Consider the following 13,328-nt stretch of genomic DNA (forward strand, 5'->3'; position numbering starts at 1 on the left):
AATACATAAAAGCTCGTGGTAACAGAAAGATTAATTTTATCTTTTTATCTGTCATATTGAAACATTTGATTATACAAAGCAAAATGAAAATAGAGGATGATTCTGCAAAACAAATAAATAAATAAAACTATTTTGAAGCTTTTTCGTGCAAATGACTGAAATATTTATCTTAAAAATAAAAAATAAATAAATTATAGCGGAGCAAAATTTGCAATAATTGGAGAAGAGAAGAAAAAGGAAAGGAAACTTACAATTGTAGTCTCACTCAAACTCTGTAATCCCATCCTTGTCCGAGCCCCTCATCCCACGCGCTTTTATAGCCTCTCGGAGCCTTCCACTTCGGCATCGTCCTGTGGTCGCTCTACGACTCTCCTCTCCTCTTTCTCTTGTTACGATCGAGACTGAAGGGGTTAGAGAAAGAACCCTAGGAGGGAATCAAAAGAGAGATAAGGGATGGGAGGCGGCAATGCCCAGAAGTCGAAGATGGCACGCGAGAAGAACTTGGAGAAGAACAAGGCCTCCAAGGGTTCGATCTCGATCTCGATCCTTAACCTTTCCTCTCTGTCGATCTTGTAAAATTTATCCTATTTCTCATAGATCCGTCGGTTTTGGTGTGCAGGGAGTCAGTTGGAAACCAACAAGAAGGCCATGACGATCCAGGTTCTCTTTCGATCTCCTTACGCCTTCTCCTGCTTTCCTCTTCTCTTCTCATGCTTGTTTCGATAAGATTCTGATATTAGAGGTGGTCTAGGGTTTTAGATCTTCCGGTTACTCCTATGGATATCAGGGTGGATTACTGGATTTTGGTAGATCTGTCACTTATTAGTGGAATCAGCAAGTTTAGGTGTGAGGGATCGTTGGTGCTAGTCAAGATCGGAAATAGTTAGCAGGACGAGTTCTTTAACTATATGCAATATGAAATTAAGAATAACCGTACAAAATGGAGGAACCTCACATCTGAACGAATTACTGATCTATGGATCTTTTTGAGAGCTGATAGCTTCATAGTAATTTGTGGACCATTAATTTGAGCGTGATTTGGTCAAAGACTAGTAAAGAGATCTCAGTTTTGTTGTTTGCAGGGGGCACCAGTTGGCTGGTTTATGAATCCTTAGGGTCTCTTTCTTTCCACATGCGGCAAAAGTCTGTGTTGTAATCATGCTCGTGCATTTATGAAGAAAAAACTGAAGAAATGGTTTTCATTAATAATCCTAATCTCTTAGCGAATGGATTGTTTGTTTGCTAGTTTATTTTTAAGAAAAAAGATACACATCCTTTTTGTTAGTCTTTCATTCTTTGCATGTGACATTGTGACATACAAGTGATACAACTGGAAGGTAGGTGTCTAGAATTAAAAGAATCATGCAATTCTGATGTTCTGTAAAGATGCATTCACTGGAACCAAAGTTGATAGTGTTGAGTGCTAGTGTATGAATTGAAACATAGGATTAAAGAAATTAAAATGCAAATCATTGACCATGACTTGTACTTCTTCATATCAAATTTTAATAGGTGTGGATGTTTCTCACACTTTGGTGATGCATCAAGCATTCAATCAATATATGTGTATCTATTGTTTCACTCACCTAGATAGGCATGCATTTGTGAATGTATTGTTTCACTTGATAAGTAGACAGAAGACTTTCAAATCGTGTGGTCTTTCTTTGTATCTTTCCTTGAGGAATTTACAATGATGTCAATCGATTTCATCTGGGTGAGATTCCATAATAGCTTTATTTTGTGGTTCGGTATGGCTATGATAATCCACAGTTAAGAGGAAATATGAGGAAATTATGGATAGTGTATGTTTTTAACATGGATTAAATCATAGTTTTGCAGCATTCAGCCATGATGCCCGACTTTCATGCTTATTGTAATATACTAATATTGTGATTTTAACCTTGTGTATTTTGGCGTGTTTCTAAATTCTAATGTAGTCTCATCCATCTTTAACTGAATGCAGTGTAAGGTGTGCATGCAAACATTCATCTGCACAACATCAGAAGTCAAGTGCAGGGAACATGCTGAAGCAAAGCATCCAAAAAGCGCGGTCGAACAGTGCTTCCCCCACCTTAAAAAGTAAAATAGTGGCGCCGAGCTAGAAGGAATCATTTCATCTAATTAACTTACAGTACATATGATATGTCCTAGTATCCTGAGAGTGCATAATATATCTGCTATGACTATTATTTAATTGTGTTTTGCATTATGTAGGCGTCTGCTCATTGTGCAACTTCTTATGATAGTGGATTTGCATTCTATTTTTATCCTTTCACCTTGCTCTGCATTTTTCTTTTCTTTTCTTTCCTTTTGCAAAGAAGTGTTACGTCCAGTGTTGTGCATGCTTAACTGATAACCGATTAGCAAAGATAGGCATGCATTTATCGGATGCAGTAAAATTAAGATTGTAGAGCTATAATTTTTACTTTTAGTTGTTGAACATTTTAACTATTTCATTTAAATGAACGTACAAAATTTCAACTCCCGACACATCATCTTATTATCAACGAGTGTTTGTGGCACTGGTACCTTTACAATACATAAAATATGAAATTACCACAAATATAATAAAACGAAAAAAAATAGAAAGATTCATGCTGTAGAAGCACATGAAGTTGCAACGAGCTATAGAATTATTATCTCGTCAGTTGGAGAACAATGAGAACATAATGAGGGTTTGACGGAAGTACAAGCCATCAATAGAGGAATTCTAATTAGAACAAGCTGTAGGCAACACAACAGTAGATATGTTCACACACCAATACAGACAACAAATGCGCTGGCACAGCAACTAAAACTAGTCGAATAAGCAGCAATTTAACTGCTCGACAGCTCAGAGAGGTTGTCTGCAGACTTTTACTCCGAAAAGAGAAAAGGACAGCGAAGAGAGAGGTTGGAGCACATAGGTCGGAAATTACAATAGGCAAGTTCAAATTACTGTGTCCGAATTCTGCTATTTTCTGCGGCTCTCACTTGAAGAAAGTACGGGTGCGCCTGTAAGTGTAACGGATTCATGATTAGGATTCACAACAGAAAAACATAAATAAATGGAACGGTAAATATTAGAGAAAACTGATAAAGCAATTAAAGTCAAGGGCATTCAAATGAGCAGTCCCAGGCGAGCTCCTAATAGCAAAATGAAGATTTGCTGCTAATGGCAAGGTCCTGCAAACCAAGTAAGATATCCATATAAGCTCTATAATCGGGAGATTTAGCATGTCTGGAATTTCCACGCCTTCAGATTCGTCGGTGCTAATGGGACACGATAAAGGTTTTCAAGACCATGACATGAAGATATAATGCTATCTTCCAATTACCACAAGCACTGTATGCAGCTCTTTATCTCTAAAGTCAGTTCTCTAGCTAGGCTCCTTGGAGATAAAACTGCATTCTATCCCCAATTGCTTTACATATGCTATTCCACAACTGTGCAAGACCAAAGCACTTCCAAAGAATGGTTTGCTTTCTCATAGTTTTCTTTTAAGGATCTGTTGCCCAGTCTTAAATGTAAAACCTTGGAGAAAAAGAAAATGGCACAAACAAAAATTTCCAAATGGGACTGCTACTTCAGGAGTCAAAAGGAATATAACATGATAAAGAGCAAGAATTGATAACAACTGCAACTAAACTAAAGCAGAAGTGGAATGGCGCATAAAATGAAGATTTTCTCGATAAGAAATGGAATTTGAGTTACCATAGCTTCTCTTGCTGTGACCCTATCATGGTGATCATACCGAAGAAGCTTATCAAGAAAATCTATTGCCTGCATGCCACATATCCACAACATCATGCCAATGAATTCCTATCATAAGTTCCTAGATTAGGTGCACTAAGTGGGAAGAGGGTGTTAATACCTCTGGAGAAACAAGATGCTGATTATCTGCATTGATAAATTTTGACCAAGGTTTTCTGCTATGCCTGCATATCATATGTCGAATAATGTATCATGAGCTGCTCAACCGCCTGTGGTTGCTGACTTAGTTTACATAGAGTAACCAGATATCCTTGAAATGATAGCACTAATTTATATAGTTCCTTAATAGCAAGGTAAGATGTTACCTTCCAACGAGTGCTTCAAGTTGTGGGTCAAGTTCTAATCGATATTTATTTAAATAAGCGTTTAGCTCATCAGTTCCTAGTACCTGAGAAAACATCCTCAAGAAATATAGTCATGCTGGAAATTGATCTTTCTTTCAAGTAAACCATGCAGAAGTTTAAAGAGCAATATATCTTAAAGTAATGTTAGAATACAACATTCTACTATTGTCATCTGACAACAGCAGCTCCTTGCCTTTAGAAAATGACCAGCCAAGTAAAATACATCTTAAGGTTGACAACATTAATGAAATCAAATAAGGGTCTGGAATCAACAAAATTGTTTTGAGATGCTAACACCACAAACTTAAATACACGGCAAACAAAAACCATGTCAATTTCCATTTATTAACAACAAACATTTTCCTGATTAAATAGCATACGGACAAATAAAAAGAAGTTAAAGAAAAATGGCTTAACAGCTTTCTGCTTAATTCTTAGCACTAAAAGCAACAAGAGTATGTGAATGTGATATTACCTTGGCAATCTTAACCAGCTGGTCATGGTTGTCGTGGCCATAGAAAAAGGGTTCCTTCCGAAATATCTACATCCAACAACACAATTACCATCATCATATATTACCTATGAAAATCATCAGATAAGATCAGAACAAACAAAGTGTTGCAAGTCTGCAACAATACTGAGGCCAGGATAAATACCATGCCAGCAAACATGCATCCAAGGCTCCACATGTCCAATGAGTAGTCATAATCTTGTAAATCAACAAGAAGTTCAGGTCCCTTGAAATACCTGCACACAAGAGACAGAAGGTCAAAATCTCTGTCAAAGAATCCAACAAATAACAGAAGGCAGGAAAGGAGCTGAATATACTTAGAGTAGTGCACAAATGGTATCTTAATGAGAACAGTAATGCACCACAAGTAGATCGAGTCCAAACTGACCTCGAAGCGACACGGACATTATATTCCTTGCCAGGATGGTAAAATTCAGCAAGACCCCAATCTATTAGACGGAGTTTCCGGAGCTCATGATCTATCATAACATTGTGGGGCTTGACATCTCGATGCATAATTCCTTGTGAATGGCAGTAATCTAGAGCCTGCAGCCATACAGGAAAAGCAAAATGTCTCAAGCTCTTTCCAAAGACTTCAAAATAATTTTCATCCATTTCACACAATGGTAAGACAGAAGAGGCAGAAAAGACCTTGAGAAGCTCATAGATGTAGTAACGAATGTCATAATCCGTCAACGTCGGATATAAAACCTTGAAATCTGTGTTATTAACATATTCAAATATCAAGCTAGGAGTTTTCGAATGCTGATCTCTCACAATATCAAGCAGCTTCACAATATTTGGGCCTCCACAAAGGTTCTGAAGTATTTTAATCTCCCTCTTAATCTGCAAAAAGACAAATAAAGATCATGTCAGTTAAATCGACAGCTTGGGCGTATTGATTCAAGATCTATGCAGTTAGAGAAAATCTTACTGCAGGAAGAACAATTAAGTTGACTAAAAATGGGCTCCTAAAAATTTGGACTAAACCTGTATAAGCATACCATCCTATATTGACAGAAATGATTAGGTACTGAAGATAAATTGCCTAAACATATATATAACAATGCCATGTGCAAAATCAGAAAAGTACATACTGATTTATTTTAAATGAAGATTCACCATTACCTTCTTTTTCTTCACGGGCTTAAGGATCTTAATGACACATCGCTCGTTATTAGGTACATTGATGCCTTCAAATACCTCACTGTATTTCCCTCTTCCAACTTTCTTGACGACCTCATAATCATCTTGGTCACTGGTTGAAGAAAGATATAATAAATGACAAAGAGGAAATAATTATGAAAATCCAGTGATATAAATCGGACGTCCAGAACGATCTAAAGTGACAAATTTCCTCCATTCATTATGTTAAGTGAACAATTGGCTAAAAGACCAATTGAGGCAAATCAAACCATAGGAGCCTGCCAAGACAAAGATATCAAAAGTTATCCTAAGAAGTTCCTCGATCGAGAAATCAAAGATGCGATTAAGGTAACCTAAACGACGTCAAAGCTTCTTCAAAACAACAACTAGAAACCCGAATTCTCGCCTTCCAAGGAAACAAAGATATAAAAGTACAGCGAAATATCGACATATCGACGAAAGAACAGATTCCAAAAGCTCAAAGCTCATGTTGCTCCATTAATTTCATAAAAGTATACAAAAGGATCAACAAAGATACCAAGATCAAATCAGGACTAGGGTTTACCCCCATTGCACGGTGAGGGACTCGTAGTCCCAGTACTCCTTAGGTCGGAGGACGTTGACATCGGTGTAGACGCGAGACTTCGACATCGATCTATCTCCGACCTTGAAGAAATCCAAGATCTCGACGCGTCCGGCCGGATTCGCGACCAAATCGGCGTCGATCAAAGGCGTAGGGGACGGGAGCTGCGGAGACCCCACGGGAGGAGGAGACAGAGCTAAGAGCGCGAACGCTAGGGCTAAGACGATGACGGAGAGATGGTTGAATGCAACGCTCATTCAATTCATTCTACTGCGTTATAAGCCCCTCCGGAAAAGATTAGGGTTCCGTTTGCATTATTGCAAGCGATGGAACTACTTTTTGGGGAATCTCTTCTAAACTTTTGTAAAGGAGAAATATCCTATCGGTGTTGGAATATATATATTTGGATCATCCATCCAATTAACCCCCTTTTACTTTGATTATAAGGTCCTAATGGCACGCAAAAGATTAAAAAATATGCGGAATGAATACTTAAATTCTTTAATTTGCATTTTAGGCATGAAAATTAAGCAAAATTTATCATACTAATGTTTCTTTTTCTATTAAATTCTTCTTTGAACTAATATGTCAATAAAATCCCTAAAATTATAGTAAACCATGTTGAGTTGATGATTGTACGTTCTCTTTGTGAATTATTAGCTAGTAAAATTTTGTGATATATATATATATATATATGTATTTTTCTTAGTATTTTTTTTCAGTAATCAAATGAATCTTGGACTCCAAAGCTATTTCATGTTAATTATTCATTAGATTTCTTTTATTAAAAATGTTATGTGACGAGTGTTAGGCTCTCGAAATAATTTGATGTTTTTTTGTTAACATCGGAGCTAATAAGAGATATCAGGTAGTTGAAATATTAAAGTGCCACAATAAATAAATAAGTGTGTATATAAAAATTGGCTAGAGTTTCAGAGTCTAGATGTAAAATTAGAATAGATAACAATCATAAGGTAGTTAGAAGATGAACAAAGGAAGCTGAGGCTCTCATGATTTATAATTTACCTTCTACTAAAGAAGCCACAAATGCGCATGTAGTAAAAAGCTATTACATTGGCTGCAATTAAAGAGAGTTATCATGTCATCTTAAGACTCAGACATTGGAAAAACCATGCTGGTTGCTTAACACCATCCTGTCTCACTCCTTCTCCAACATCGTAGGGCATTGTCCTCTCATAAGGGAAGCCACTGCTCACATCTCTCACCTGATGTAATCCCCATTCATGGCTCATTAGGCCCCCAGACTCCGTTGAAGACGAAGAGAAGCTTGCGCCAGAATCAGAAGTAAAAGGAGTTCCCTCTCTCTTCTTCCCACTGCTTCCAATGCCCAGAGTGAGCTCCAATTCAATGTCTTCTTCAGCATTTCCTATATATTCATCTGCTGGTAGATCAAGATTAAGCGCAGAACTAGGCTTACCCGGGTTGTAATTTCTATATCCTGGATTACATGAATACTTATTGTTTGCTCCATTCCAATTAGTGAGTTCACTTTGAGAATAGACAGGCATCCTTCGTTCTTTTAGCTCTTTGTTCTTCATATTCCTCATCAGTAGCTTCTGAACTCTGTATAAACGATGGAGTTCGTGAACCTAAAACAGAAAACAAGTAGTAGAATAATTAGAGATTATATGCTTGCATGAAATATTGAAATCAAATTGTAGGTAGTATGTTGGAGGGCTACCTGTTGTCTGAATGTTTCTTCATGCTTCAGCATGGCCATCTTCATGTATTCCCTGTCATACTTTCTCAGAGACTGCTCCATGGGCTCCTTTGAGGCTAATTTGTTAGAAATTTTGTACTGATTTGTGCAATGAAGGTATTGAATCTATCTCACTGCATTCTCACGGCCAGAATCTATTGATATCTTAAGTTTGATTTCACCCTGCACGTATTCAGATTCTAAATTATGGGTAAACGACATTGATTATGTAATAACTGATCAGATGCTTTACAAAAATACACATGACAGCAACAACACACCACACCAGACAAATTACAAGATAATAAAAGCATTGGCAGACCACCCTTAATAGTGTTAGAAATCAAGAATTGTGAAAGTTTGATTAATATGTGATAAGTGAAATATCTAAACAATCAGTCATGAGGAGTTGTGTGCTTGTCACTCTTAGACGAATCATTTTGGAAAAAGGAAGGAAAAGGCGCTCTCCAGCTTTAATTATCCACTTTCCTATATCTAATAAACATCACAATCACATAAAATTTCCTCTAGATGCGTATCCTAACAAGGAAAGGATCAAATAATACCATGAGGGTCTCATTACTGTGGGATCAGGGGGATGACAAGATACTTGCAGCTTTACCCCAATTACAGGAGAGAATTCTTTGGATTCAAGCTTGTGGCACTGGTGCACATGGGAAAAGCCTTGATCATCGCACGAAGTAGCACCCTCTACATGGATTATATAGTGCCTACAGTTGCCTTTTGCATAGAACTAGTTCATAAGATAGCGCATTTCCCATGAAGAAAGAACTTGATAAATTAAGATGAAAAGGCTGCTAGTTAGATCAACTAAGATGAATATTTAAGCACAAAATCTACACTACTTGGAATGTGTCACTGACGAACCAGACTTTGCTTGTGTCATATCTTTTAGATGGTAGTTCTTCCTCTGCTACTCTTATCGTGAAACGAAATTCAGCATTATGTCATCGAAAGTACACTCTTTACATCAGATTAGCAGAAAGCCAGTGAAATTGCACTATTTTCCTTGTCTAATAATCAGTTAATAGACTCAGAACTTTGGAAAAATGAGACAACCAAGAAAATTTAAAAACATTTGTAGTGAACTGTAGCAGGATCTGCCTGCTTCAGTTCATGAAGAGGAAAAGATAACAAAAGATCGAATCTGCAGTGAAGAAGATTATTCATCTGAGAAAATAAAAAGGGAAGGAGAATCAGCGAAACTACTAGATCAAGAAAGACTTATATACTGACAGATACATAGATAAATTCCCAAGGGGATATAATAATGCAACTCACCCCTATGCTCTGAAGTTGAAAGTCATGCAAGAAGAATATGTAACCACTTCTAAGAATCTCACTCATACAAACTTTAATCAAAATCAAGCTAAGAATCAAATTGCATCGTTCAATTCAATCCTCTAGGATCAAACCTCTGCACAGTTTCCAGGCACTATAGCAGACCCTCTGAGAAATGTTTTAGAAAGCTGAACGCTAAATAGAAGAGCAGAGAAAAGAATGCGTTCTGACCTGTGCTCATCTGCGGCAGATATCAGCTGCTAAAGGTAGAGAAAAAACCAAGAACTGCATTTATGGAGAACACTCATATAGAAAAGTAGAAAACACTGAGAACTGCGTTGGTGGAGAACTTTCTATCTCCAGTCTGATCACACCCTTACTAAGGACACAGCTACCCTTTTATAGACAAGAAAACATCTAATTATCTACATAGTGAGGTAGGGGTTTAAAGATTCCCCCTCACAAGACCTTGCAGAATAGTTTAATAGAGTCTATAAGCATGCCAAACAAATCCCAGTGCATTAGTCAATGCATTTCAGTGCATGAGGGGAAAGATGCCTCAGACAGTGTCAACAAGAGCAGGAGTAAAATAAGAGGACCCACTTATTATATGTGGTATTGGGTAATTATATTGCACTACTCCAGAGAATCATCAAACATGACAGTTAAACCTGCTATGGTAAACCACATGTCTACTGGAACTCTATGATCATTGCATAGTTCTCTCAACTAATATACTATCAAACTTATGTACTTGTGTAATATGATTTTGTTCTTTGACTATTATACTCATAATAGGACTTAACTTGCTAATGATCCAGAAATAGATGGAATGTGAAAGAAAATTGAGAATTATAGAGGAAAACATCTTGTTGGTTCACAATGCATTCTGTGGAAAGTGGGCCATTCCGAGTCAAAATTGATAGGCTGAACAATCAAGTTTGTTGGTTTCTTGTTCAAATTGGTAAACAGATCAATGATTCAGTTAGAGGTCAGAAAAAGTAGCATTCTTTGCTAGAAAGGGGGGCCAATGAAAGAAACCACTCCTATTGCCACCTCAGTATGGCAAAAGAAATCGCGACATGAGGTGAACACAGCATGCCTCAAAATCGCATTGTATGTTAATTATTGGTTCTAACCAATGAAAATTTAGATCCTAGAAAATAATATACCTCGGACTCCTAGTGCAAATTGATCAAATAATACTCCTATATGTCTATGATTGCCTCAAGAAAAAAGGCTCATCCACTCACACGGTGTATGGGCCCACCTCCAAGACCATCTCAGAGGCATTTAATCAAACACAAAACTACCTAGTAAAAGCTCCACTGAGAGCAAGGACTAACAAACAGTTCTGCGTGCATTATTGCAACAAGAATACAAATCCACCCATTTCTTTGGGAGAAGGCAAGGCTTAATTTTGTCCTTAGTGTAATGACAGAGGTCTCTTTAAGCAAGCGTACCCAGTCCCAGGGAAGGACGTCGTTTTGCACACAAAGTGTGTTTGTGGCTTTGCGTCACACAAGAGATGCTCAGTTGTGGGGGCAAGTGTGGGCAACCTTTTAACCCCCCCCCCCCCCCCCCCCCCCCCGGCCCCAAAGACTTCCAAACGGGGACAGAGAAGCCGACATCGGTGCACGCGTTGCCGGTGGAGGGAGACGTAGTCGTACGACGCGGTGGGTCCGAACTCCATGAGGCTTCTCGAAAGCACGAGCCCATGAGCTCGTTTCTTCTAGCTAAGTCAATATATATAGAGAGAGGAGAGCAACGGTGAGAAAAAAGGTTATCGGAAAGTGAGAAAGCCAAGACAACGTTGTCTTTGTTAAATGATGAGAGAAAGGAAAGCTACTTTTCCTACCCATTTCGGACCACCTTAGTCATCATTAATGATTATTGATTCCAGTAATTACTAATTAAGCTTGACCTAATTATGTTCATTAAGGCTTTATTGAGGGTCAAACAATCTTATTGCTTTTCCAAAAGAAATAAGTCCGGAATAAATTATTTCAGATGGACATTTAATATAACAATCAGAGCACACAAGGTCTTCAGTTATAATAATAATATACACTGTGATATAAGTTTATAATTATTCCCTCTTGATATTATATTTGTTAGAGAATTATCAGTAGGTTGATATTTAATTTAAGATTCGAGTAAGAAAGAAAAATAAATTATTTTTTAATAAACGCTAGCATTTAGTCACATACGTCTAGATAATTAAGAAAGCTTGGTTAGTACTAAAATGTTCAAGATCTTATTTGATTGAAGAATATGTGGCTCTTATTCAAGAATCAGAGATTCTTTTAGTTTATAGTTAATCGCTACAAAATCTAGTATAACAAATATCATAATTAATATTTCGATGGTATTATTAATATTACCGATAACAGATCCTTTATTCTTGTTTTCCTATTTCAATTTAGAGTTGAAATAAGAAGAAAACTATTTATCCTAATATTATATTCAAACACAACATACAGCTTTATCTAAATTGTGAATAAAAAATAAGTATAACACTATATATAAATTATATATATATATATATATTAACGAGACCAGACAGTCGGATTAAGAATGGAATAAGACATCGATAAAAAAAACGGATAAGCCTGCAGAGCTATCATTCCACAAGGTAGAGGTGATTAAATTCAGTGCTAAACCTTTCAGAAAGTACATTGGTCTCTGGGAAAAGGAAAAGCTTATACAAACTGCATGCTTCCCTTTTGTCTCTCTCTCTCTTGTATTAGATATTATACAGTCTCTCGGAATTAATGCTTATCTAGGGAGAAGAATTAGCTTTTGCTAGTTTAAACAATGGCTAGGCATTCAGAGCTACCTAAATATCACTGCCCAAAACCATCATTTTAGTCTTTTATACTCCTCTCATTACCTGATAACACTGCTCATTATATGCACATCACTTCTGGACTTCTGGGTCCAAATCTTATCGTCTCTCTCTCTCTTTAATTATGTGGAACAGTTTCATGGTCTTGATGAGAAATTATTCTGAGTCTATGGTGTTTCCTTTTCAGAAAGATGGCCAAAACTTATGGTGTTATAATTCAGTCATTGAGATAGTCTTAACTTCAATTACTGAGATATCAACTAAGGGACATCGCAACGGTATATAGTACTTTGTCTAAGATCTCATCTCATCTCATGCATAGATAGCTATTCTGTGAGCATGCTACAAGAAAACTTGTCTTGGGTTATGAATCCAGCCGACATGGACCCATCACGCTGCTTAAGTAATTAATTAATTGATTAGTTAATCTCTAGCTACCCAAATGAACTTTATGCCAATGCACTCATGGGTCCTCAAAAGAATGGCATGACCTCACAGTGTACCCCTAAAGCAGTCACATTCTCTGTCCAATTATTCTAAGGTGATTAGTAAAATATTATGGTTTTAGTCTCCCGAGACTCTCCTGAAAATTAGGGTTATAACTAAGCTTAGGTTTGGATAGGTGAGTTTGAATTTAACTTAAGCAACAACTTGGGGTGCTTATTTGACACCCCTATACTATTAACACATAGTAGTACGGCCCAATGCCCATGGGCCAATTTTACCTTGGGAAAAAAATAAAATGAAAACAATCCATTGAGATTGAGTTGTTTTTATTTTTTATTTCCTAAGGTCAATAAGAGATAGAAACCAGCAACTCTTTATTCGAATTTATTGGGCTATTCAAAGTTCTTTAGGGGTAGTCGATAGCTTAATTTAATTGAACTCATGGGCCTTATGCTATTCGCCTTCTAATTATTATTATTATTTTTCTCTTTGGACATTTATTTTGATATGGCAATAGGAATACTTTCACATATAGCAAAAGAGGAAGTAGACAGCCAAATTATTCTATTGTAGTGCAAGGAAGAAGTAATTGTCGAGGACTCGTTAAACAACCAAATTGCCAGGAAAGAGGCAATACATTGCATCACGTCCTAATCAAATGGAAAGGAAAATG

At 37.0% G+C, this 13,328-nt stretch overlaps 3 protein-coding genes across 4 annotated transcripts; 1 reads left to right on the plus strand and 2 right to left on the minus strand.

Annotated features, from left to right (window-relative positions):
- Positions 1 to 329: 329 nt before the first annotated feature.
- LOC140758798 (uncharacterized protein At2g23090) lies at positions 330 to 2,275 on the plus strand. The gene is made up of 3 exons (XM_073095100.1): positions 330 to 526; positions 620 to 660; positions 1,964 to 2,275. Exons 1-3 carry the CDS (start codon positions 454 to 456, stop codon positions 2,081 to 2,083), a joined length of 234 nt encoding a protein of 77 aa, XP_072951201.1. The 5' UTR covers positions 330 to 453; the 3' UTR covers positions 2,084 to 2,275.
- Positions 2,276 to 2,610: 335 nt separating this feature from the next.
- On the minus strand, positions 2,611 to 6,712 carry LOC140758797 (casein kinase II subunit alpha-2-like). Its single transcript, XM_073095099.1, has 10 exons — positions 6,321 to 6,712; positions 5,738 to 5,867; positions 5,261 to 5,455; positions 4,998 to 5,155; positions 4,755 to 4,845; positions 4,574 to 4,639; positions 4,060 to 4,142; positions 3,855 to 3,918; positions 3,695 to 3,763; positions 2,611 to 2,994 (listed from the first exon to the last, which is right to left on the minus strand). Exons 1-10 carry the CDS (start codon positions 6,593 to 6,595, stop codon positions 2,935 to 2,937), a joined length of 1,191 nt encoding a protein of 396 aa, XP_072951200.1. The 5' UTR covers positions 6,596 to 6,712; the 3' UTR covers positions 2,611 to 2,934.
- A 527-nt stretch (positions 6,713 to 7,239) lies between these two features.
- On the minus strand, positions 7,240 to 9,793 carry LOC140759402 (uncharacterized). Of its 2 annotated transcripts, none has more exons than XM_073095956.1 (3): positions 9,592 to 9,793; positions 8,041 to 8,241; positions 7,240 to 7,948 (listed from the first exon to the last, which is right to left on the minus strand). In XM_073095956.1, the coding sequence occupies exons 2-3, from the start codon at positions 8,119 to 8,121 to the stop codon at positions 7,436 to 7,438; spliced, it is 594 nt and encodes a 197-aa protein (XP_072952057.1). In that variant the 5' UTR covers positions 8,122 to 8,241; positions 9,592 to 9,793; the 3' UTR covers positions 7,240 to 7,435. The 2 variants fall into 2 exon arrangements, with proteins under 2 accessions (XP_072952057.1, XP_072952058.1); XM_073095957.1 differs by lacking the exon at positions 9,592 to 9,793 and adding an exon at positions 8,625 to 9,575.
- Positions 9,794 to 13,328: the final 3,535 nt, after the last annotated feature.

This window comes from Typha angustifolia, chromosome 4, assembly GCF_048772165.1.
Source record: "Typha angustifolia cultivar Huaian chromosome 4, ASM4877216v1, whole genome shotgun sequence".
Taxonomy (NCBI): domain Eukaryota; kingdom Viridiplantae; phylum Streptophyta; class Magnoliopsida; order Poales; family Typhaceae; genus Typha; species Typha angustifolia.